The sequence below is a fragment of the Rhopalosiphum maidis genome, chromosome 2, assembly GCF_003676215.2.
Source record: "Rhopalosiphum maidis isolate BTI-1 chromosome 2, ASM367621v3, whole genome shotgun sequence".
Lineage (NCBI taxonomy): Eukaryota > Metazoa > Arthropoda > Insecta > Hemiptera > Aphididae > Rhopalosiphum > Rhopalosiphum maidis.
Window position 1 is genome coordinate 25,082,102 of NC_040878.1, and position 26,838 is coordinate 25,108,939.

Sequence of the window (26,838 nt, forward strand, 5' to 3'; positions counted from 1 at the left end):
AAATGCAATTCGCATTCAAATCCGTTCCCTAGTAATAAGTTATAAAAATCGACTGAACTGATCGTAATTGGCTAAAAACATAAAGTCTGTAGAATAATTGATTTGTATAATATATGGCATGTGCCATAAGAACATTTTTATCAGTCTCCGTTCTTATTTTATCTTGCTTATACTATCACAGTCTTCATGGATATGATAATGTATTCATGAACATTTTACAACTATTTCTATTATATTATATTGTGCGACCACTGATAAGCTATCAGTTTATTTGTTCAATGAATAATATTATTATTTTGTATTTGTATTTTGTATATGGATTATAGAACATCAGCATAGGCTATAGATAATTACTATTAAATGAAGAGGCGATCGGTAGACAGTAGACACGTAGAAAATGAATTTTGAATTGAATTAGTTTTGCCATTTTTCATAATAGGATATATACAATGTTTAGAATTGAATCATATATTACGTCGATTATACTAAGTTATGTTGAAAAATATGTAAAGAACTTAAGGCGTCAAGATGCTCAAGTATATACTATTATTTTTTATTTATACTAAACTATTAATATTAATAATAATTGTCTGAACATTTTAAAAGTGATTAATATAATTTTTAGGTATCGTTATGGGATGGAGAAGGTTTATTTCAAAACTTGGAATTAGACTTAGATGTTTTGGAGAAGGAGTTAAATTTACCGTTTATTGTGTTAAGTGGTCATATAAATCAACTGTTAATTAGAGTTCCATGGACAAAGCTAGGATCAGAAGCGGTTAAAATTACTATTGATACAATAGGTAAAAATTGGTTTCTAGCTAATTGGCTTTAATTAGGTTTTGTTTTTTAATTGTTACAGTTTAAATATACTTAACTACATTTTTATGATTTTTTTAGAATGTGTTTTAAAATTAAAGACTCCACAACAGAGAAAAGCTAAAAAGAATGATATAAGGCAAGTTGGTTTTCATGTATATATTTTTTTTTCCATATATCACCATTTTTGGTAATTTTATAGATAATAAAAATAAATTAGAATCAATTTTAGGTTTATATATTATGTAAAAATATTTATAAAAAACTTTATGAGTTACTTTAGTATTTTAAATTGATTCATTGAATAACCAGTTAGCAACATTTGTTAGGTTTATTATTTTAATAATTAAATTGGAAATGTAAATTATTTCAAATTATCTAATAATAAATAACAAAAATATATGCTGTAACTAATTTAACTCATTTATTTTGTTATATCTCTATTGTCAGGTTGCATAAAAAATGAATTAATTCAATAAAGTATTAGTTATTATTTATTAAATGATAAGTAATCTTTTATACAATAAGTATCAATAAGTTCTTACTTTAGTATCTAACTGCTTTGTGACTTTGAGTTTCTAAGTCCGGGAACCTAACATTCAATTTTTTTTTTTAATAATATTGTCCTTAAAAATCTTAAAGAATTATCAGTTTTTAATTTATATTTTGGATGTTTTGTTATTAATTTAATTAGATAATTATTATATCATAGATATATGAAAATAAATTTTACTTAGTATGAATTATTTTATAGTGATATAGCAAGTACTGATTATAATGAACTACCACCTCCATCATATGTACAGAGTTTGATCAACAAAATTGTTGGAAATCTATCTGTAACATGTAATAATGTCATATTAAAATATATTGAAGATGATATAGTACTTTCTATGAATATAAAGTCAATTACACTAGATTCATGTAATTCAAATTGGGTACCTGATATTATTGGTAAGTAATAACAAGTATAATTATAGTTTTCTGTAATATAATTATTTTAAAGTATAATTTATGTAAATTTTTTCAGAGTTAACACCATCACAATTAACATTAAGAAAAATTATTAATCTGTCAGATGTGACTATTTGTTTAGATAGAAGAAATGCTTCAGGATGCATAGAAACTTACTTAGAACCATTATTGTATAAATGTTCATTATCTATACGATTATGTCGTATGTTTCGATCTCCTCATTCTGCTCGACCTTATACAACCCAAATGGATATGTTTTGTTCAAAAATCGCTTTTATTCTTACTGAACCACAATTACCAATGTTTTTAAGGTTGTTAACTATGATATTAGAATTAAATCCAACTGATACTCCAGAAACAAGTAGCTGTATTGATGATGACAACTGTAACAGAAGTCCTAGCAGCTGTAGTTCAAGTAAATTAATCCATATTTAAAAAAATAATTTTTTTATGAAGCTCTTATATTATGTTTTTTATCCTGCTAATTTATTCATACATTATTATACTTTAATGCTTACGTTATTAGTACATAAAATTAATGATTTATTTTGATCACTGCCCAGATGCATTCTTTTGTGGGCTAAAATATAATATAATTATACTTAGTATATATTATATACTGTGTAATTTACAAATATCAAAAATATCTACTATTTTATGAACGTGACTATTGTTTCCTGTACTTTCTCGACTGTATCTTTTTTATTTGAGATATATTTATGTTATTAGATTCTGATACACATAACATATGAAAGTAAATTAACCAAACTGAAGTTTTGAAAACCTAAATTGAAGGTTTATTTAATTTTTTAATTTTGATATTTAGTTTCAGAACCAAATATAGTCAATAATGATGGTTGGGTTGATTGGATGTGGAATTGGATACCAAGTGTTAATTTAACTACTGAAGTAAATGACATTTCTCTTAGTCCGGAAGCATCTATTAGTGGTGGTCATACATTAAATACTGGAATATACATTGATACCCTTTTTTTTGTTCTTAAAGTAAGGGATTATAATTATATTGTTTTGTAATATACCTATAGATAATATTTTATAAAATATATTAATTCATATTTTTTTTAAAATAAAAATAAAAATGAACCTATAAAATTATAAATGTTAACTTATTAATTACTAAATTATTTAAGATCTTATCTAGATTTACATGGCATTTTCATAGATTTTTTTTATTTTAATTAAAGTTTTGCTCAGAATTTTTTTTATTTAATGTAACAAACCACCAATAGTTACAAATTTAATATCGAACATACTGGAATAAGGAAAGAAAATTAAATAACAAAATCTCTAAGTACTTTTTGGCTAGGTAAATAAAATTATTTACTTATAGTTATATTTACTTTTTTTAAGTATAGCTTTGTGCCGCGGAAGTAATGCAAAAGCTGTTTCCGCGGCATCATCAATTATAAACCGAAAAAAAAAGTATAGCTAATTGTAGGTACCTAAAATAAAAAAGTTAATAATATTAATTTATATTTATGTTATTATTATTTTAAATTATATTGTGTTATATATTTCTAGATAAAATCAAATAAGAAATTAAATGATTATAGACCATTATTACAAATTACTTTTAATGGTACTTTACTTGAAATGGTGTCTAATCCACCAGATTGGATAAATGTCCAGTTTGGTATTAGTAAAGTTAGTATAGATTCTATTGGAGATTGTACTTGTGGTGCTCAAGATTGTTATACGGTTCGTTTAAGTACAAAGCCAAACTCTTGGTATTATATTAATAATATTTTTAAACAATATCATAATTTATTTGTTTCAGAATAATTATTTTTCATCAGGCATGATACAAAATTCATATTTATCAAAGTCATTATTTCAAGATAATATTGATGCTTTTAATGATAATATATTTTCATTTGATGATCATTTAAGTGCATTTAGTGGTAAAATTTTTATTATAACATATTTATAGAGCTTAGATTTCATACCATAATCTATTTATTATAAGATTACACATTAAAATAGCAGAGTAAGCTTTACATTTGTTTTGTTAATCAAGAATTTCAGATATACAATTTAATATTACATATTTTAAGCATTTTAAAATTTTAGTGCAACATTTTGAATTTTTTTTTTTTTTTTGAATACGCATTAAATTAAATTTAAATAGTAGAATCAAAGTCATGCTTATCAATAATTTACCATGTTTTAGATAAATTAAAATATAAAATAAGTATAGGGTTAGTTAGAGAATCAATTTCTTCACTATTTTATTATTTTTATTTTTTAAAATTTCTCAGTAGATTTTGCAAAAAGCTCAGTGGCGCATTAACCTTCATTGCACGCTCAGTGTTTACAGCCCCCTTTTTATATACTATCCAAGGATCATAGTTTAAATGGGCTTACTTCGAGTATAGCTGCCCTAGGAGTAAAAAATAGTAATAATGGTTCAATTTTTTTTTTTTTTTTGTTCGTTTTTTTGAAAATAAAAATAAAATAACATATCAAATTTTCTGTCCCCTACAAGTTACTGCTCTAGACTCAAGCCTCATGAGCCTAGTGGTTAATCCTCCACTGAAAAAGCTGCCAAAAATATCGAGAAAATATCTAGAAACCATTTTTAACAGATTTAAACCTATAAAATATATAATATTAATATTTTCTATCATGAAAGTAATTTGTAAATAAAGTTTAATAAACCTTATTTTTAATGCTATAATTTAACAATCATTATTATAATTTACTGACTTTTACTCTTGTTCTAGAAACAATTCTCTTAGAAAAGACAACTGCATTTGCAATCGACTATTTATTTATTCAAATTCCTAATACACATCAGCATAATTGTAATGATGATAGTGAAAATACCTTTTTTGTGTAAGTATGAATAAATATATACTTGACAACTATTGAGAAAATTGTTACTTTAGTTATTTAAGTCTAATTATTTTTAAATTTAAATAATAATACTTATTGCAGCTGTATGTAAATTATATAGACTATTATTAGTTATAATTTTAATTTAAAATTCTTTAACTGATTATGATAAATGTATTCATTTAAAACAAAAAATTAAAATTATTAATAAAATATAATTATACTTATCAACTACATATCATTAAAGAATCATTTATAACAATAATTAATGTTTATATGCAATAAAGACCAGAAGAAAAATGCTTATTACGATTTGTTGCGGGACCTAGTACTTTGAACATATCATCAGGCCTAATTCATCGAACTGAATTCATATATAAACTTATACTTGGTCATGATCTATTTGTATTTACTGCTCCACTACAAACTTCACGTTTGGGTAATATTAATTTCATAATAACTATGTTAATATATTATATTTGTTATTGTATATATTAATAATTTCTTTTTTTTTTTAGATATAGATGAAAAGTATAATGCATTGATTAATTCCTATGTTCAAGTGATGGTATATCAATTCACAGTTTTTAATCCTATGATTAAAGTATTTCCTGCTTGTCATGTGCCAATTTCAACTTCATCTCAGAAATATAAGGTAAAATGTAATTTAAATAGAATGAAACTTTTTTAATATATTTATTATAACAACAGAAAAATCAAAAAATCTGTTCAAAACAATTTGATCCTGTTTTTGAAAATCCACCAGTTGCTCTTTTTGAATTGAAAGTTCTAGATGGTCGAATTGTAACACCTAAAAAAAAATCTAAATGGTCAATAATGCCACAAAATATAATTCAAAATATTGCTGAAGAAAAAAAAATTCAATTGAAAACTAAAACTTTTTTTAAGGTGGGTATTATTTAAAACCATTTTAAGTTTAAATAATATGAAGATAGATTAAACTGTTAATTAATTTAAATTGTTATTATTATTATTTATGGAAATTCAAGGTGAAAGATTTGGTAGCAAATCTTGTGCTTTCTAATTCAACTCAGAAATTGTTAACAATTAACAATATAGGATTTAATACTACAATAGATATTGATTCAAACTCAGATTGCATATTAGACATAGGTAAATTATTGTATAGTTTTTATAATAATTACATTTATGTAGAATTTTTTTTTGTACTTAAATTTTTATATTTATATACTTTTAGATATGATAAATTTTTCAACATCAAAAGAAAATTATTTATTAATGTATTACATAATTCATTCAATAATTATGTCAAATCATCGACGACTGTTGCATGTTAATAATTTTATTTTTAGATCATCATTATTAAATGATATACCAGGTAATGTATAATTTTATTTATGTTTTAAATATAAAAATATGTTGTATTAAACTCATGTCATAATTTCTTACATTATAATATGATCAAATTTTCTTTAGTTAATTTTATTTTTTATTAAGTTATACCACATGATTTTTTTATCAAAAAACTTTTATTATTTAGAAAACTGTTTTTAAAGATATTTTTACATAAATTTAAGTTGTTATTAAACAGCCTTTTGAAAACACGATACTTTTTATTGATATAATTTAGGGTTTTAATGTTTTGAAAAACTATTGATATATTTAATTTCTTACTTATAAACCAAATTTTGGACAAATGTTTGAAGGGTTATAAATATTTAAAGTTTTTGATGATCAGAGTAGAGTTGCATGAATATCCTACAACATTTTGGTCCACTACTCTATTTATCTAAACTTCAAATAACTAATTAAGTATATATTATATAATATTTATGAGTTTTAATTTTTTTTTAAGAATTAAGTACATGGACATTTTAAATAGTATTGATTTATAATGATAATATTATTCACAATTATTATTACTACAATTGCATAATTATATTTAGGTACAATTTTATTAAAATTTAATTTGGAAGGAGTTAAAATATACTATAAATCAGAAACTCAAGTAACTTGTACAAAAATTATATTTAATAACATCAATGCTAAAATGGAAACACACAGTTCAATAAATGATAATATTTCAAGTGCTATTATATTCTCAACACCAGAATTTATTAAACATTCTGTACCATTCCTTCATGGTAAGTTAATTTATTTATCAATTTATACATACATTATATATTTATATATATCATTATAAAAAAATAAATAAAATTACCACCAAGTCTGACTTTAAAATATACACTATATAATAGTATAAAATACTTTTTAAATCAAGATATTTGATATATTATAGATTCTGAAAGGAGTGTTAAATGTATTTTTACAATAATGTATTATTTTTATTTTATTTTTTGTATACACAATAAGTAAGTAATTTAAAACATACTTTGATCTTCAACTTTGAGGGTGATTTCTGACAGCAAATTGAATCTAATTTTTACTTAGGAGAGTAATTTAAAATTTAAAGTTCACAATCTAAAAATAATTGGTAAAAATAGACAACAAATTAAGGAAACAATGGGAATTTTTATCCAAAACCCGTTTTTGATAAAATCAATATTGTGTATTTTATATCAATATTGGGTTTAACTTAGAAACAAAGAATATTCACATTCTAAAAATATCGATTCTTTTTTAGCTATTTATAAGCATGATCATTTTTTGTTTTTTTTTTTCAAATTATTGATATAATAATTTTGCTTCTTTTAAAGCTTGAAAATTCCTAAAGTTTCTTTCTTATAAGTTGATATAAATATGTACTATTACTATAATTGCAAAGTTTTTGACAAAAATTAAATCAACCTATTATTTTAACACTAATATTAAAATAAATACATTTAATAGCAATATCCAAAAACATATGTATATCATATAGTTAATGATATAAGTTATTACACTGTCTCCTCTCAGAATCGATTTCATAAAATTTTAAATTTTAACATACTCGTTACAGTGATTCACTCAATAACTAATGTACAGCAGAATGGTCCTCACTTGTTCACCTATTTTAAAATTATTTATTTTACATTTTAATTAGCCGATTATATTTTTAAAGAGCTATATGCAACACAAATATTTAATGATTACATAATTTAATAATATTAATTTTTATTTAAAAGATTTATGTTGTTAGTGTTAATTGTTATTTTTATAATATTCAGCTTAAAATATCAATGATAATCATCTAAGAATTATTTTTGTGTATTACAGTAATTCTTCAATGTCCATCTGGTATAGATGTTAATGAAACACCTTTAATATATTTAAAAATTGGACAGTTGGATATGAATTTAGACCCAATGTTATTTGAATGGTTAGTTTACATCCCCAAAGTAAATAAACAAAAAGAAATAAAGAAGAAAACCTCTACATCAGATTTAGCATTTTTTAGGTAATTTTTCTATTTATACACTTTATAATTTATGTATATTTTTAATATTAACATTTTATTTTTGCAGTGCTCCTAGTAGAAAAATTTCAGAAACTAGCATTAGCAGTGATCCAAAAAAAAAGTATCCTAAACCATCTATTCATAGCAGTGTTTCAGATAATATTTCATTTCATTCAGCTAATTATATGCATTTGAAAAATGAAGTAATTTATTAGTTATTAATTAAAAAGTTTTAAGTACTATTTAAATTATATTAAACAGTATATTCAATTGAATTTCTATATTTTAAAATGTAAAATAATATATATAACCTTCTTTCTTTTTTTTTCATTTATAGTCTAAAGAAAAAAAAATTGTACGATTATTCAACAAATGGAAATCGTCATTGGTGTTTGTTGATACATCAAGAATTGCATTATATTTTCCTAGCAAATCATTATCAATGTTAAAAAAATCTCAAAGCTGTAAAAATTTAGATTTGAAAGAACTACTTGAGTTATCAACTTTTAATGAAGATGGATTACTTGTATTGAGAATATCTAACATTTCCTTAAAATGTGTTGTGCCAAAAAATCAAATGGAACAGTATTTAAATACAACCCCAGTACGTTTTCCTAACACATTATGGTCTCTAGGTAAGATTTTCAAAATTAAATTGATATAGATTTATAATAAAACTATAATGTAAATTAATTTTTAATTTTTTCATGTTTAAAAATGGTAAAGTATATTAATTTGAAAAATTTTTTATCCTTATTTTACTCTTGTACTTAAATATAATCATTACAAAATACTTAAGTATTATAATTTTTAACTTAACATTTTTCTAGATGGTGTATATTTTCCATGGCAACTTAATTTTTATAAATTGGAATGCTATACAATCCATAGTACTTATGATAGTGCATATCTAAGATCATATACACACAAAATACAACTTCTTTATCCATTTAGTGCTCAATGTACATTAGCAATTACAACTCAATTTCATACCAATAATACCCAAACATTGAAAAGTGTAGCTGCTTGTATTCATTGTGATTCTGATCCAATTTCTATTTGCATATCTGAACAACAAGTAAGTATTATTAATTAAAAAAATTATAAAATAATAATTTATACTTCATAGCACATAAGTATTATACTAGTCACTGTCCTTTTTATATCTTATGCTAAACCTTTTACTTATTGTGCCCCCTAATACAGATTGCAAATATTCATTTAAATAAACGTCTTTAAAAAAAAAAAAAAGTACTATAGTTATTGGTATGTCTGCTAAATAAAATGTTTTTTTTTTTTTGTAATTTTAGGTACGTCTTGTTGCTAATTTATTGAAAAAACAAATTGAAGTATACAACGTTTTATTTTCAAATATTGAATATGGAACATTTTTTAACCGATCAGTAGCCCATGAAATGTCATCTATACCCGAAGATGAACCTGTAGAATACAAAACACGCCAATTTGGTAAAATATATAATTCATAAATAACAATAGTATTGTACTTAGAAATTTAATTTATTTACAGTAGTGGAGGATGGCATATAAAACGTTAAAAATAAATATTATAATTTGTTAATTAATCAACAAAAATCAAATGTCTTTCTTACTTCAATCACTTAAATTTCTAACTGGTCCAGTTAAAAATTATATTTTTGTTGCTGATTAAAAAAATAACTCTTGTACAAATATTTTAGACTTATTTTTATTTTTATTTATCTCAACAAAATAATAGGTCCCACTGAGCATAATCGTGGGACATTATAATGTTTGTTACTGTCTGTCAAAAATCCCTCGACAATAGATTATTTAATTTTTTACTGTAAAGTATAAACTTGTTTCTATTATTTTATACTACAAGTATACCTGATTTCACACGGAAAACTATGCATAAACATGAAATATGTTGCTATATTGATGATTGATTTATCTTGCTTTATAAACAATTTGACTGAGATAGGCAACTGACCCCTAGAGGATTGGCTAGTATAGCACTTGGTATATTTTCAAGTATAGTTAGAACTAATATCTTAATGTTCCTGATATTTCTATTAACAATCTCCAAACATTTTGTCAAAATTAGTTAAGTAACTTTAAGTCTAACAGCTACAAACATAATAACATTGTCTTTTGTTGTACATTTAATTAAATAATTCTTAGCAACGCGGTTAACTAGTCCCTACTAATTTTTTTTTTTAAATAGTATTTCCTTAACCAATGAAAATCCTGTATATAAACAAAAATATATTTTATTTTTTTTAGCCAAAATTAAATGTATATGTGAGCCACCCTATAATATTTTACATGGTAATGATTTTTTTTTAACAGGCGTGCTGTATGCTTTTAAAAATTTTTCTTATAATAATTTATTATACTCAATAGAAATATAATATAATAAGTCATTTAATTAAAAATAAATTAATTTGTATTAATATATAACCAACTACAATTTTATTTATCTAATTTGGTTTATAAAATTTAATGATAATTTAAAAAAAAAAAATATGGTTTTTGTCAAAGAAAATATGATATAATATATGACTTATCATGTAAATATGTAAATATTGTGAAGAGCACAGTGTGTTATGTCTAAAAACCACCACTCGAGATTGTAAAAGAAGCTTAAAACATACCCTGAGTTTTAAAGAATTTATTGATATAATTTATTTAAATTGGTCCATTGATCTATGAAATTAGTGCATTCAAATAAAATAACTCTCCAGCTTTATAATACTTATATAAATAGATAAAATACATTTTATAATATGTTAAATTTATATGCGTGTATGTAGGAATATATCCATTTATGTAAAAGATATGTATGTGCAAGTCACAATAGTGTAAAATATAATAGATTTTAAAACTGGTATATAGACATTTTAGTTTTTAAAACATATTTTATCTATATTATGATACTGAATATCATACAATAAAAAAAAAACTTTCTATAGAAGGTCAAGTAAATATAATACATTTCTCAAGGATTAGAAATTCCTTTGCCCCTCCCTTCTGCATAAATTTGCCACTTAGTAATAAATAACAATGAAGTTTTTTATTTAATAAATCATATAATTTGTAATTTAAGATTTGAAAACAACTAAAGAAACTCTAAAATTATCTGGTTGGTTTCAATGGACATTAGCCAAGTTTTCATTGATTATAAAAAATAATCCAGTACACAGTTCATCAGAAAATGTTAAGCTGGTATTAGATTTAGAAGATGTTATAAGTTCTTTAGACTTTGGTCTCTCATACCAAAAATTAAAATTAAAGATATCATCTGCTTCTATTCAACACTTCACTAAGTAATTAATTAAGTAATTAATATTCTATTACTTTGCCGAATAATACATAATTTATTTAACTAATTATCTTAGAAACATGAAAGAAGAACAATGGAAACACGGGCCATATTTAGGGCTTATATTAAAAGGTTATGATCCATTAAACAGCAGCTCAGAGAAATCATCAAAAACTGATGGGTTTTTAAATTTTACATTAACCCGAGCTATTAAAAGTTCTTTCCAAGGACCCAAATCAAATAAGGATATTACATCTTTACATATGGTATAACATTTTTATATTTTACTTAAAAAATATATCATAAATATTATAAATGCTTATAATTCTTCATCACAGATAAAGTTACCTTTTATTAATGATAAAATTTGATAAAATTATTCTATTATAAAATACTGATTTGTAAATCAAACATTTTTTGATTAAATAATATTATTAAATTTATAATTAATAAGATTATTATTTGTTATTAGGTCAGTGATGAAATGCTAAAGCTAAACCAACAACTAATGGATGAGTATATTATGGAAATTGTAATCAAAGTGCAACCAATTGATATTGTTATATCTCCTTTAAACCTCCACCAATTCTTATCTATAATTGACCCTCTTTTAGATATATTTATTAATTCAAAATATATATTAAATCCTTTATCAAACTCTCATAACAAATTAGAACCAAGTAAAGAATTAATAGGCTTAACATTACCATTATTTTATTTGGATATTGCATTATTAAGAATTTTCATTCCAATTTCTGTACAAAATAAAAATAACCATCATCAAGATACTGTTATAATTCAAGTAATATACACTTAAATTAAATAAGGTGTTGGAAATAATTTATTTTTATATTTTAGGTAAATTCAATAAAAATAAATCAAAACCCTGAGAATCCAATTACACGAACTCCACTCAGAAAAGATTTATATATTGAAGCTGAAAAAAGAGGGTTATTAACTATTCCAGGATCAATAGTTGAAGATCGTCAATACCAAATTGTTATAAATGGATTTTCAATAAAAACTGGATTTTGGATTGACCTCAAACAAGTTTTGGAATGTTATCAAGTATTATCTACTCTGGATACTGATCATCAACCAAATGCTGCTTTATTATGGAATGAAGGAAAAAGACCTAGGGCTATGGGAAATTCAAATTTGGATGAAATTAATACATCAACTTTGTTTAATAAAGTGTCTTTTCATTCAGTTTTTGCACCTGCAATTATATTTGAACCAGAAAATACATTAGTTTGCGGAAGTTGGATGGAAGTTAGTATTTTAAATCTAAATTAATTAAATATTTTTGTTTTTATTTTTTTTTTTTTTAGGTTAATACATTGAATGAAATATCAATTACATTATCTGTAGAGCAACTTATCTTATTTAATATATTAGCTTCTCAAAGCAATGAATATATACTAAGCCATTTAAAAACAAATTATACACATGTTATTATACAAGGTGAAAAAATACAACCAAATTTCACTACAGAGTCATTAACTCATGATAGTGGTATTCATTCAACTGAAGATAATAGTACATATTTTAATCAAGAAAATGGTTCAATATCAATGATTGAAAACAAAGTTAATACTCATTCAAATATTACACATTTCATAAAGAAGTAATTATTTCTTTTAAAAGTCCAATAATAAATCTTAATAAAGTTCTATCAGGCCCATCTCTTCCTAATATTTCTGTGATATATCAATAAATTTAAATGCGAGTTTTTTAATAATAATTTATTTAGATAACTCTAATTTAATGACATGAGTACATTTTTCTGTGTAATCCAATTTTAAGAATTTTTAAAATAGCTATTTTTTTAGTCTGAATTTATTAAACAATTTAAAAAAAAATGTATTAATATTTTGTAAAATTTAACTGATTAAGATTTTAATATTTGTAAAAATAAATTAGCTATAGTTTTGCAGGAATAATGTTTATATTTTTTTATTATACAAATTGCCAGTTTTCAAAAAAAACTATACTGAAATTGTATTTATATTACCCACAAAAAATTCTGTATATACTTGAGATTTGAAAAATATTATCATTTTTAGTTATTTACTTGAAATTAATAGTCTCACAAATTTTAACTGGAACCTATTCAAACCATCTTTCTAAATTGGAGCTTCAGTATAGATACTTAAAAACCTCACATTGATTAAATGAATGTATTTTACAAAGTGATGTTTATGGTCATATGGAACTTTTGACAATACTTTTAAATGTTTGCATTGCCGTATTATATTTATTATTCAAATATATTCTAAATGTACACAACTCTGCAAAAACTATAATTACTTTTAATTATTTTTTTAGGGATACTAATGCAGTGAATAAAATTCCAATTGATGTAATCATCACAGGGAATCAAATCAATATAAATTTATTTAATCATAAAAAAAATGATATCAAGGTATATGAACCTCTGCTCTATGCTGTTGTTCATCAACCTCATGTATTTTTTTCACTATCTAATACTTCAGATTCTTGTCAGGTATGAATTAAAAATATCTTATTATATAATATATTTGGTTTAAATGTATATATTTTATTTTAGGTAATATTTATTGATCTGTCAATTTCATTAGCTCCAGAAAACAAAACATACATTGAAATACCAGATTCAAAAATATACTCAGTTCCATTGTTTAAAACTAAATTCAATACAATGGATGAAATTCCTTTAGCATTTTTCACATTAAAAATCTCTCACCCTGTTACAATTGATCAATTTAAAGTATGCAAAAAATATTCTTTTAATTAATAATAAATTATTTATATATATATATATATATAATAAATACTTGCATTTTTGTAGGTTGAACTTAATTTAGGAAGGGCTATTTCGTTATTATTGAATAAACAAAAGATTGATCACTGTTATAATTTATTAGATGTTGTGAAAAAAATTTTACATAAAAAAGTTTTACATTATGAAGAAACTAATAATTATAACTTGCAAGCTGATTCAAAGTAAGTTAATAATTCTGGTTTATGCCCCCCTCCCCCTAGAACAGCATATGTATGAATATGACTTCTTTTTATTAAAAATTAAACCAGCTATTATAATTGTTTATAATTTATGATCGTGTCTTGATTTTTAAATTAAATAATTGCTGTATACCTAATACATTAATTATTTTATTTAAAATATCTTACACATGTTCAATTAAATATAAAAAGAGATTTATAATGACGCATTAGCAGGTTTTTAGGTCATCAAGTATAATAATGCCACTACTTGAGTGTAAATAACTAATATCGCATAAATGAGTACATTATAATAATTTATTTTTGTAGATTATTAGGATTATTATTAATGTGAATAGAAATGCTGGCATGCGCAGTGAGAGTATTGTTTTACATATTAAAAAAAAAAAAGTTGTATGATAATATTTTTATTAACTAGATGTGCTCTAAAAATTCCTTTGTTTGCCATAGCATAAAATAATAAATAATTTTTTTCCATATTTCTTATTAGTAATTTTATGATTTTTAGATTTAATGGACTTGAAATTCAAAACCAGTCTTTTAACATTGATTCTGTGGTATCTCATTATTCGACTGATGAATTTGATCCACATAAAATATACGATGATTCAATTCTTGATTCAGCTGCAAATATAAATCTAATTAGTGAAATAACTAATGAAAATGTAAATACAATTCCAGTATTACCAACTAATGAATATTATTGGTACTCAAAACCAATAGTGATGAATTTAATAACTCAACAAATATTTTTTCAATTATCTACTGAAAATAATGGTATGCAGTTAAAAAACAAATTTAATTTTTGTTAGTTTAATGGAAAATATTTTGAATATTTTAGATAATATTGTACTCAGTATTGAAAGTATTCTTTCCAAATTAAACTGTATGTGGAGAAAACCATCTGAACGGATGAATGGCGAAATAACATTAAATAGTGTGACAATATCAGTTGGACACGATTATTCAAATTATAAAACAAATGAATTGATATTACATCCATGGACGATGACTTTAGAAATTGTTTTATCATCAGATCCTTGGGTCCCTGAATATCTTAGACCAACTAAGCAACTAAAAATATTAACAGATTATATATCATTCCACATATCTCCAGATAATTATAATACATTAAAATTAATATGGAATGAGTATAAATATCTAATTGATTATAATAAAAATACTACAAAAAATCAAAATCAAAGTATGTCCATTATTGAAATTATCATTTATAATAATTTGTTACTTTTAGATTCTGAATGGATTGGGGAAAAAATTATAGTAAAATAGTTTTATAATCACACATTTTTTTTTTTTTAATGGGATTTTTATAAAAAAAAAATTTGTGTGGTTAAAACTTAAAAACAAATTTTCTCTTAGTGTCTAATAAATATAAATTTACAATATACAATTATAATATCAATATTTTTTTTTTAAGATTCTGAATCCGATGAACAGTTTTATCAAGATGATCTTAGAGCTGGAGCTTTTCAATTTCTTGAAACTATTAGTTCTGACTTACCATTGCCTTATCAAATTTTTTTTTCGGAATATTCATTGAATAACCCACCTAAAATTACATGGCGATATCCTCAACCTAGAAAATTGACAAAAATTGAAATACAGCCAGTTCCTATGGATGTATGTAATGTTTTAGAATAAATACTAGCCACTCAGTTTGTTGTATGAATACACATCTAACTTTTAATATTTTCAAGGTGGACGTAGACATTAAATTTCATTTACAATGGTATGATGAGATACAAAATTGTTTTAGAGAGCATACTATTTTCATATTTCCCAAATATGAACCAATGTTATTGAGGCTGGAATCATTGCAAGCAGTTTCAAATACATGGCGTATAATTATGGATAATTCATGTACAAATCATTATCCACTACAGATAAAGTACCATTAATCATTTGTTTTTTGTATATATATGTTATATATACTATAATAATTTATTTATAGAAGTTTAGTCGGATGCCTCAGAGTTGACTCATATTTTTCACCAAACCTAGTACCACAATTACAATTTTCATTATCAGCATCATCAATTAAAGTAAATAATGTCCATAAAATAAATTAAAATATGTACTATTTTAATAATTAAATCATTTATTAGATAAATATTTCATATCATGTGAAAAAAAAATCATATTTATCACGGTACAATTGCATTTCTGACAATCCACCAAAACATAAACTGGTCATTTTTATTTTGGATCAAGTAAATGTCGGCTTCAAAATTCAAGAAGGTATTTATTAAACTATTTTACTATAACTATTTAAAAGTAAAACAAGTTTTCATGCAATATTTGGTTTATTAAAACTAATAAGTAGTTCACTTATTACTAGCAAGACTAATCTATATTAATATTTTATAACAAAAAATATAAGAATTCCACAAATATTGATTTTTATTTTTATACAGAAAACGAGTTTTTATCGTTGAAACAATAACAAAATTTGAGTAAAACTCTTTAAAATAATAATATGTTTTCTATAATTTGACATGATTATTTAAAAATTATAAGTTAAAGCTAGTCTTTGTTGACAAGATACATAGAGCAGCGGTTCTCAACCTTTTTGTATTCGCATACCATCTACACAGTTTGAAAATTTGTATGTACCACCTGACCTTTTTATTTACTTATTATTAATAAATATGTTTAGGGATAACATTGAGGGCTATTTTCTTCGCGTACCACAAGTTGAGAAGCGTTGGTCTAGACTTCTTGAAAAAGATAATAAGAATAGTTAGTGACTGAAAAAAGTATGATAAAAGATTAGAGTTTCTTAGTTAATTGGCAAGCACATTGAAGTTGATATTAGCTAGAACTATAGATAAATCAACAAAAGCCAGAATTAAAAAATTAAAAAACTGTTTTGTTAGTTTTTTGAGGTCTGTTAGTTTACTCAGACTAAGCGGCTAATTAATAGGCATTTTATCATTCTTAGGTAATGTATATTTAGGAGAAAAGTAGAATATTATTTACTGTTTGTGCACTATTAATTGTTTAAATAAATTATTTACTTTTATTTTTATCAGGAGAAATGAACACATCAGCTCAAGCACATATAAGAGTTGAACTATTAAATTATGGAACATTAACACAAATTCCTGTTATAAAATCATTTTGTTTATTTACAAGTCATCACACAACTAAGCCAAGTAAATACTTTATAAAACATTAAAAAGCAATCTTTATAACCTGTATACTGTATATCGTTTTAATAAAAATAGAACCAGATATTCAATATAACATTCAAACTGGAGCAATTGCATGTCAATTCGGACCAAGTATGATTAATTCATTGATTGCAGCAGTACAACTATGGAAAAATAATTCTTACTTTATAACCACGCCATATATTATTTGTAATAATACCAATTTTGAAATAATGTAAGTTACTTTTTTTTTTTTACTAGATTTTATGTTCTGGAGATAAATTTTAATTATCATGTAAACAGTGGCGTATTTAGGATTTTTTCTAGGGGGGGATATACGTTGGCAAACATAATTTTCTCTACCAATGGGAGGGGGTACATTTACTATTACTACCGTTTCTCAAAAATGTTGAAAATGTATTTACTTATTATCAATAAGTACCTACACATAAATATATAGGACTGTATTTTTTTTTGTTTTGAAGATTTATTATTCATTGTCATTTTTTTATAAAATGGAGAAAACCATAAGAATACAATAGTATTATCTTGTGCTTATTGATAAATATACAAATATACATATATGTATAGAATGAAAAATCAAAAAAAGTAAAAAATAATACACTAGCCAGTGCTCAGAACTTAAGGGTTTCAGGGTCTCAATATAGCTAATAAGGAAGGGCCCTGTTTTTGATACTTGGTCGGGGGCCTGGACCCTGGAAAGGTAAAGACTAATGACCGGTAAGCAGCTGCCTAGTTTGAAATTCGGCACTGGCACTAACATGAGTGTTCGATTATAATGAATAGTAAATTATTATGCCGGGTTAAAAATTAACTAATGCAATAATAAATATTATAAAAATAATTAATAACTCGTATTTAATGTTTAAGTTTGTTTATTATTTGTATACCTTTTAATTATTAGAACTTATTATTTAGAATGTCTATTTATATATTTATATATGTATACCTTCACCTTGCAATAAGTTTTGAAATAGCAACCAAACGCTTATTAATTATTATTAAAAGCATGATAATAGCCAGATCGTTATTGACAATAATGACGATTGACGGAATTTTACGATTTACAATATGAATTGTTTTCAATTATATACATATTTAGCAGTAAGTCGTGTATTGACTACAGCCATCAACTATAATATTTCCAAATTCTTAAAATTTCAATATTATAATAAAATGTAGCGTTGTACATGATGTACTCATAGTAGTGTCATTAAATTTTAAAATAAAAGATCAAATTATTTTTACTTTAAGCTTATAATTACATATTATCAAGCAGTATCATGAAATACACCTTTTCATAAGTTACTATACAGTGAAACCTCCCTTAACAAACACCTCTAAATAGAGGACATTTTTTGGGGGAACGAGGACATTTCACTACTTTTCTATGGGAAACCCTCTAAATACCGGACACTTTTATGGCATTTTAACTTTTGATTTTAATCATTTCTATTGTAAATTTGTGGAATTCGCATCAAGGTACAAAACCATCTAAAGTAACTGATTTTTTTAATATGTTAGTTTTAATTTTTATATTATCAATTTTTTTATCTTTTTACCTTCGCATTTTTAAAAATACATAATAATAAATTAAATTTATTATATACTTATGTACATAATATGTATAATAACTTTAAATTAATAAATCAATTTTTTAATTATAATTTAATTTTTTATTTCCCTAATATTGTATTTCTCCCTCTAAATACAGGACACCTCTAAATAGCGCACAACATTTCAGCGACTGATGGTATCCGGTATTTAGAGATTTCACTGTATAACATTTTTATTCAAGTAAATAATAATTTTATTTTTATAGATTTGGTCAAGCAAGCACCAATGAAGTTATCACTCTCAATAGCTTACAATCATATCAATACACATGGCGTGTGCCTACAGAACATCCTCACATAAGATTTAGTGTTGGAAGTGCCGATAAGTAATAATTATAAAAAGTCAAATGTGATAATGTTTTACACTTTCACTAATATTTTATTAATTTTTAGTGTCTTTTGGAGTAATGAAATAAGTTTACGACCTGAAGCTTTAATATCTTTAACAGTAAAAAACCATAAAGGAGAACCTTATATTTTAATAGTATCAATTACAAATATTTCACCCTCTCTCATAAAAGTATGTCTTAGTAAAACATAAAAATATATTTTATTTATAATTGTATGTTATATTAGGTTATTGTCTCCAGCCAATTAAGTATTCTAAATAAAACAAATTATTTATTGGATGCTCGATTTACCAAAATTAAACAAATAGAAGAGCAAAAAGATCATCATAACTTAGTTTTGCATACTCTATCTGTTGCTCCTGAAAATAATTCACCATCAATAATGTTATACAATGGACTTAAGGTTACTTTAAAATTATGTTTTCATACTCCTAATCATGAAGGTCCTTGGTCTGGATCTATTCCACTACATGCTGTTGAGTTGGTCAATGGGAATCAAAACTCTTGGCTTGTCAAAAGTATTTGTCTGCTTAAAATACTCATGAATTAATTAATGAAAATAATATTTTTTTAACAGTTCCAATGAAAGATAATATGAAGAAATATCGTAGTATCTGGTGTCGTTTGATTATAGAAAATATTAATAAAATACCTCGCATGTTGGTACGATATAAAATTATATTTTATTTCATGTTATTAAATAATTCATTATTAAATTTTAACATTTCTAGATTTTATTAATGCCTATGTATGTTGTTCGTTCATACTTACCATATAGCACTTTAATAAACTTTGAATTAATTGATAATAAATTAGAACGTAATACCGTTATAGAAGTAAAATCTGCCATGACCTTAAATGAGGTACAACATATTGATTTACCTGGCACTATGAAAGATGTTTACAATTTAACTATAAAATTAAAGTTAGTCAAATATTATTTATAATTATATTTCATATTTATATAATTAATTCAGATAAAAATATTTTTTTTAATAATTTTAGCGAGGAGTCTTCAGCGTCTTCTCCGCCAGTATCTATAACATATCACATGAATATTGACATTCCTGAGTTATTTAATGATAATTATTTTACAATTGAAGATCTCCTTAATGGAAAGTATACTATAATGGATTCTGATCTTCAATGGCCATTTATCGGTAAACAATATTCAAGCATTAAATGGAAACAATGTGAATTGCCAGACACTGAAACTACCGTTAAAGTAAAATTTTTATTACAAGTATTCAATAAATAACTTGTTAATTAACAATTATAATATAATGTGTTTGTTCATACATTGTCATCCAAACTACATAAAAAAACCAATCAACTAACTATAAATCTTCTAAAATATAGGTTCAACATTATGGGCATCTTGATCACAGTAATGGTTTAAGTCGTGTAATTGTTGTACAACCTTGGGCATTAATAGTAAATACATCAAGTCAAATCATAACATTATGTAATTCAACTGATGTCCTTTGTAACATAGATAACTTTTGTGTTGTGGCACCTCCTATTATTGAAGTAAGATTTTTATAAAAATTTATCATTTTTATAGATTATAATTTGTTATGTATACAATATATTATAATACATTTAGAATTAGAAAAATGCATGAAATGATTATATTTTTTATTTAATTACTGTATCTAACTATTTAATTTATTAATATAAGTTATATTTACAATTCTAATTCATTTATTGAACAATGTTTAATAACATTTTCATGTAATGAATATTAATAATTAATTTTTACACTTTTTTTATTTTTAGAATATATTTTATATTGATCTAAATATTGATAATACCACACATCGATCACAACCACTTCAACTATCTAACAGTCAGTCATTCCATATGCCATCAGTCAATGGATTAATTCCTTTAAAGGGCCATACATCTGTTATTATAAACTGTGAACATCATGTAAGTTACTAACTAACATTATATTTATTTTTACCCATAAATATAACATGTGCACATTTTAATTAGATCGGTTATTTAAATGTTTGTTCTTTGGAACATAATAATATGAGAGTTATTCATATTCAAAGTTTATACATTGCTACAAATCATAGTTCAATTGATCTAAAAGTATTAGCAGTTTGTGCTGTACCATCTTCTGGTATCTTAGATATTCCGGAAAATGTTGAAGAGGATTCTGTTGATTTACCTAAAAATTTGAATGATCTGTAAGTTTTTTAAACTTTATATTTAATACTAATAAGTAATAACTTCATATATTTTAAGTTTGCTATAAATATAATGTTTTTGTTTTGATATAAGATATATTGTTTAAGGATTTGTTATTATATTAATTAACTATTATGCATTATAATATATATATTATACATATTTATGTACCTACATTAATATATTATGTAGATTCACTTTACTTTCAATTTAAAGGAAGTATACTTAATTTATTTTTATTATAACATAAAATAGTTTGTTTATTACAAATTAGCTTGTAGTTAGCCTAAGTACGATTAAAAAATATGTATAATATATTTATATACTTATATATATGATTAGATCTAAAATGATTAGAAAATGATCAGTTTTTATTTTGTTTGAATACAATTACTTAAAATGATAATTATTAAATCTCAATTAATATGTATATTTTTATTCATTATAGAGGTAAACCATTAGCCTTGTGGACATTAATTGGTAAAGAATCATCCCATGAAGATTTGGTGCAATATTTAATACTAATTTCAAATGGTAACATTAGTTGTCCTATCAAATTAACTGAAATTGTGAAAGAGGAACGCCCATGTCCTGTTTTATTTTCAAGTTGTGATTCAAATCCATTAATTTGTGTCACATTACAAGAATTCGATAATCAATATTTTTTTAAAATATATAATCAACCATATCCACAATTTATTCTTTACAATTATTGCCCAGTATCATTAACTCTTGCTCTTTGTAAGAAATCTAAGTCTAAATCTAAATCTAAAGAGCCAATGCCATTTTCAAATGATTGGAACTGGACATATAGGATAACTTCTGGAAAAAATGCATACATTTCATTTCCATGCTCAGTATCACGTAAACAAATACCTAGAGTATTGATTGGAGTTGATAAAAAACCTTTTAAAGGTAAGTTAATAAATATTATACAAAAAATTAATAGTTAATAGATGTATTTATTCATTTATTAGGTTGGTTTGCAAGTATAGAGTTGAGTGTTTGTGAAAGCAGATTAATACCAGTGCCTGGTCAAACAAATGATATAAAAGTTTTGATAACAAAAAGAGCATTTACATTAGATGTAATTTTCAAACCAGCTGCACAGTTTGAATTTTCAGCTAATGAAGTAAGGTTAAGACTAGCTAAAAGTGATCAATTTAAAGGTAAAAAAAAAATATTTTGTACTGTACTTGTTTTATAATATTTGTAATTATTCTAGGAACTTTATCATCAAATAATGAAGCACTGAATAATGTGAGACTAGAATATGTTCGAGCTCTTTCAAGTTCCTTACAAAATATGAGTCCTTCATCAATTAACAGTAATTATTATTTACTTTATTATATATTAAAAACCATCTTTAATATATTATATATTAATCAACCAAATTATTATAATTTTCTTAGAGGTTTGGCCTTCAATAAAATGTCATATTCATACATTTATACTCATTTTATTTATTGATGACATTGGATTCAGTTCAAAAGCTGTAGTTTCAATGACGTTAGATAATATTGCAGCAACTTTAGATGGAAATCAAGTAAATACCTTTAGAATAAATCTTTAATAATATATAATATTATGTACACTATTACATGGTTACCACATTTTCTTCTTATTTTTTTTTTCTTTTTTGGTTAATTTTATGAAAAATAGTAAAATACAGCATCTTGCCTTTCCCTTACTATTTAATGTATACTATTGTAGTATAATTAATAACAATTTAGGCATATGGGTTACGTCTATTCAATGGTGTGCACAAAAGGACATTTAGAAGGTATAATACACCCTTTAGCATGTGTTATTTATAAATTATTTTGTAATTGAGTATAAAAATAATATCATTAAGAAGCTGCCATACCAATAATTATTGTTGTTATTTTTTGTTTTCTCTGTCTATCTCTTATATAATGTAAGAACAAAGATATTCCGTATTTTCTCAATTACGACTCTTTGGTTTAGTTTAGGGCAGTCACCTGTTATATTTTATTAGGGAGCATATTTTGTGTGTATAGATTGGACAGATTTATAATTATATTTGTAAATAAGTTATTAATGGTTAAAAATAATTAAAACTATTTAAAACTAAAACATACTAATGTTTATAAAAAATGTAATTATTAAAAATTTATCCTATCAATGCTTAGGAAATATATTTTTTTTAAATATATATAGTAGATGACTTTGCCCTAAACTGAAATACGAGAGTTGTAATCGTGAAAATATGGAATATCTTGATCCTATATTATGTGGAAGATAAACAGAGAAAACAAATATTGGCTCCATAATGTGATTTTTTTCTATATGTATAAATAAATGTCTTGATTGACCAATTATATTTATTTGGTCAATTTTTGTATAACCTTTAATATAATTTATATTGTTATATATTTTGGTGACATATCTCTTAAAAAATCCAAGATACATCACTGGGTAATAAACCCAGCTGATTTAATAAAATTCAACATATTTTGTAATTTAAAAAAAAATTTAAATTTATAAAGCCTCCATATTATTCTTGTTAAGTATGGCATAATAATAAAAGTTAAATTTATTTTAGGAAAGTATCAAAGAAGAAATGAACCTTATAATTTCTATAAATAACATTCAAATTGATAATAATGCATTTATTGATGGGCATTATGATTTCCCCGTGATACTCGTAAAACAGAAGAAAAGTTTTGAAGAAGTTTACTGTGACACAAGTTTCTTGAAGCCGTTATCAAACGTAATCAATGATTTGAGACTATTAGATTCTGCTATTATTATAAAATTGACGTTAGATAAATCCTATTATTTAACACCAGGTACCTACTTATAAATCATAGTATATATAATATAATTATTGCTTTTTATCCATTGTGAATAACAATCGTGTATTAAAACACTGTATAAACTGATTAATAAACTTAATTAATATTTGTTTTAGTAATTTTGGATCTAGAAGTAACATTATTTACTTTTGAAGCATTTATTGAAGATCGTTACTGTTATTATTTGTTGGAAATATTGAAAAGTTTTAAATCAACATTGTCTACAACAAAAGAACATAATCTTGCTGTGAATGAATTCATTCCACTTCATTATTTAGTACTGGCACATTCCCAAGAATTTCGTAATCCATTAATATTTAGATCATTCACTATAAAACCATTCAAAGTGATGATAAGCTTACATACATCTACAACTTTCTATGTGGCTCTCGATCGTTCTCCTTTAGATTTTACAGAATTTTCAAAAACAGATTTAATTGCTTCATATTATCAACTTGGCCGGAGTTTGTCATTGCACTATTTTTTAAATGCAATATACGGTACTGGATGGGCATTGGGTTCATTAGAATTCTGGGGCTCTCCTGGTGGTCTAGCACGATCTGTTGGAACGGGCTTGTATGATTTTGTGACTTTATCTGCCCAAGGCATGACTGAAGGACCGAAAGAATTTTTTGTTGGTGTCTTAAGTGGATCGGCATCATTAGTTAAGCATGTTACAACAGGAGCATTATCATCAGTAACAAAATTTGCATCCAGTTGGTCGAGAACATTCAACCGATTAACATTAGAAGCTGAAGATTTAGAACAAATCGAAGAGATTAGACGTTTACGACCACAGAATTTATCACAGGGAATCATACAAGGTCTTAGTGAATTTGGAATTAGTTTGTTGGGAGCAGTTGGCGGATTAGTAAATCATCCAATACAATATGCAATTCAAGAAGGTTCTGAAAGAAGAAGGGGATTTGTCAATACTGTAGCTATAGGATTAGTTGAAGCTATAACAAAACCAATTAGTGGAGCTGCAGAACTAGTAGCAATGACAGGGGAAGGTTTCTTAGCAGGCGTAGGCTGGATTAAAAGTCCTCAGGTAAACCATAATAACATATTATGCTAATTTTTTTTTTCATTAGTATTTATTAATTTTGGTAAACAAAAAACAGAATTAAGATTGAGAATAGCAGATATGTGAATACTTTGATGGATATGTCATGTATGGAGTTACTAAGGAGTATACACTAAGAAATGTATTTATTTATTTATAATTTCATATAATGAATTAATTAGGGATATTTAAGAACTATGAGAAGAGATAACTCTGGCGCATTGAGAAGGACTATGTAAATAAATATTGAAAAAAAGAGAGACAGAGAGAGAAGATGATCTAAAAAAAAGATGGATAAACAGAATCGAGAAGGGTACTAAAAAAGTTTGTGTTAAATAATAAAAAGTGGGAGACAGAGCCCTATAAAAGTGTAAGACAAAGGTGGTCAATAAAATATAGTTAAGAGTGAAGAGCAAAGAAAAAGATTTATTTATTTTGATTACAACTAGAAAAGTAAAGAATTTTAATAAATTTGATTATGTGTATCTAACGTTATTATTTTTGTTTAGTTACGTTCAAGTCTTAGCAACAGTGAAATAGGATTTGGTGCATCAGAACTCAGATACTCTTGGTTAATATTAAACAAATATTTAAGCACATCAGAACAAGTTCTATTGACTTGTGATGCAACTATGGATAATTTAGACCAAGAACTTAGGATATCGGAATTAACATTGGTTTTGACAGATAGATTTTTATATTTAATCAAAGATCCAAATTGCATGATGCCAAATGTACTACGCTTACCAATAGCTCAAATTGTTACTCCCAGTCTACGACACCATGATCCTTCACTGATTACAATAACTATTTGTATGACAGCACAGGTAATAACAAAATTTCCAGCAACTTCTAATTATATAGTTGTATAGTTTTTAAATAATTTGCATTTATTTAACAGAATGATACAACATATTCTCGAGTTGCTGATTATGTACGTAAGTCTCAAAGTTTTTTAAATATGGAATCAAATACTGTATCAGATAATCCAGATCAAACACATAAGTTGTTGGTCAATCCACAGATACGGAATCATGTATTAAATTTAATTGAATTCCTCAAACGACATATTCAGAGTAAGGGATATGCAGTGATATAATATACCTAAGTATTAACCAAAATGTTTTGTGCAATATATGTGCATTTTAAAAAGTCTGTGATAATTACAGTATAATTTTTAATATACCTATAAAAAAATATAAATATTATATTTTAAAATTTAAACTAAATTATTTTATTTACAAAAAATTATCTCATCTTT

General features: G+C 24.3%; 1 protein-coding gene across 2 annotated transcripts; it reads left to right on the forward strand.

Annotated features, from left to right (window-relative positions):
* The first annotated feature begins 323 nt into the window (after positions 1 to 323).
* Positions 324 to 26,838, forward strand: LOC113551190 (vacuolar protein sorting-associated protein 13B). 2 transcript variants are annotated; one of them, XM_026953282.1, is made up of 53 exons: positions 324 to 536; positions 626 to 803; positions 901 to 958; positions 1,574 to 1,773; positions 1,850 to 2,209; positions 2,621 to 2,799; positions 3,337 to 3,513; positions 3,593 to 3,716; positions 4,539 to 4,650; positions 4,938 to 5,089; positions 5,175 to 5,305; positions 5,362 to 5,559; positions 5,661 to 5,784; positions 5,870 to 6,010; positions 6,579 to 6,776; positions 7,849 to 8,029; positions 8,097 to 8,232; positions 8,367 to 8,664; positions 8,860 to 9,107; positions 9,340 to 9,496; positions 11,115 to 11,334; positions 11,407 to 11,596; positions 11,803 to 12,132; positions 12,189 to 12,602; positions 12,662 to 12,957; positions 13,659 to 13,836; positions 13,900 to 14,079; positions 14,161 to 14,315; positions 14,842 to 15,110; positions 15,175 to 15,537; positions 15,772 to 15,974; positions 16,052 to 16,242; positions 16,306 to 16,396; positions 16,460 to 16,592; positions 17,387 to 17,509; positions 17,582 to 17,741; positions 19,350 to 19,469; positions 19,537 to 19,663; positions 19,720 to 20,011; positions 20,071 to 20,156; positions 20,225 to 20,418; positions 20,499 to 20,718; positions 20,853 to 21,023; positions 21,273 to 21,425; positions 21,492 to 21,691; positions 22,141 to 22,607; positions 22,670 to 22,861; positions 22,918 to 23,019; positions 23,105 to 23,238; positions 24,259 to 24,505; positions 24,628 to 25,562; positions 26,087 to 26,404; positions 26,479 to 26,838. In XM_026953282.1, the coding sequence occupies exons 1-53, from the start codon at positions 450 to 452 to the stop codon at positions 26,674 to 26,676; spliced, it is 11,091 nt and encodes a 3,696-aa protein (XP_026809083.1). In that variant the 5' UTR covers positions 324 to 449; the 3' UTR covers positions 26,677 to 26,838. The 2 variants fall into 2 exon arrangements, with proteins under 2 accessions (XP_026809083.1, XP_026809082.1); XM_026953281.1 differs by having other exon boundaries at positions 450 to 536; positions 5,169 to 5,305.

Excerpts from the sequence above, each read along its gene's own strand:
- LOC113551190 (XM_026953281.1), top strand. The coding sequence starts at position 450 with ATGTTTAGAATTGAATCATATATTACGTCGATTATACTAAGTTATGTT. Across the intron at positions 959-1,573 it reads GCTAAAAAGAATGATATAAG|TGATATAGCAAGTACTGATT; the intron begins GCAAGTTGGTTT and ends ATTATTTTATAG. Across the intron at positions 8,233-8,366 it reads ATATGCATTTGAAAAATGAA|TCTAAAGAAAAAAAAATTGT; the intron begins GTAATTTATTAG and ends TTTCATTTATAG.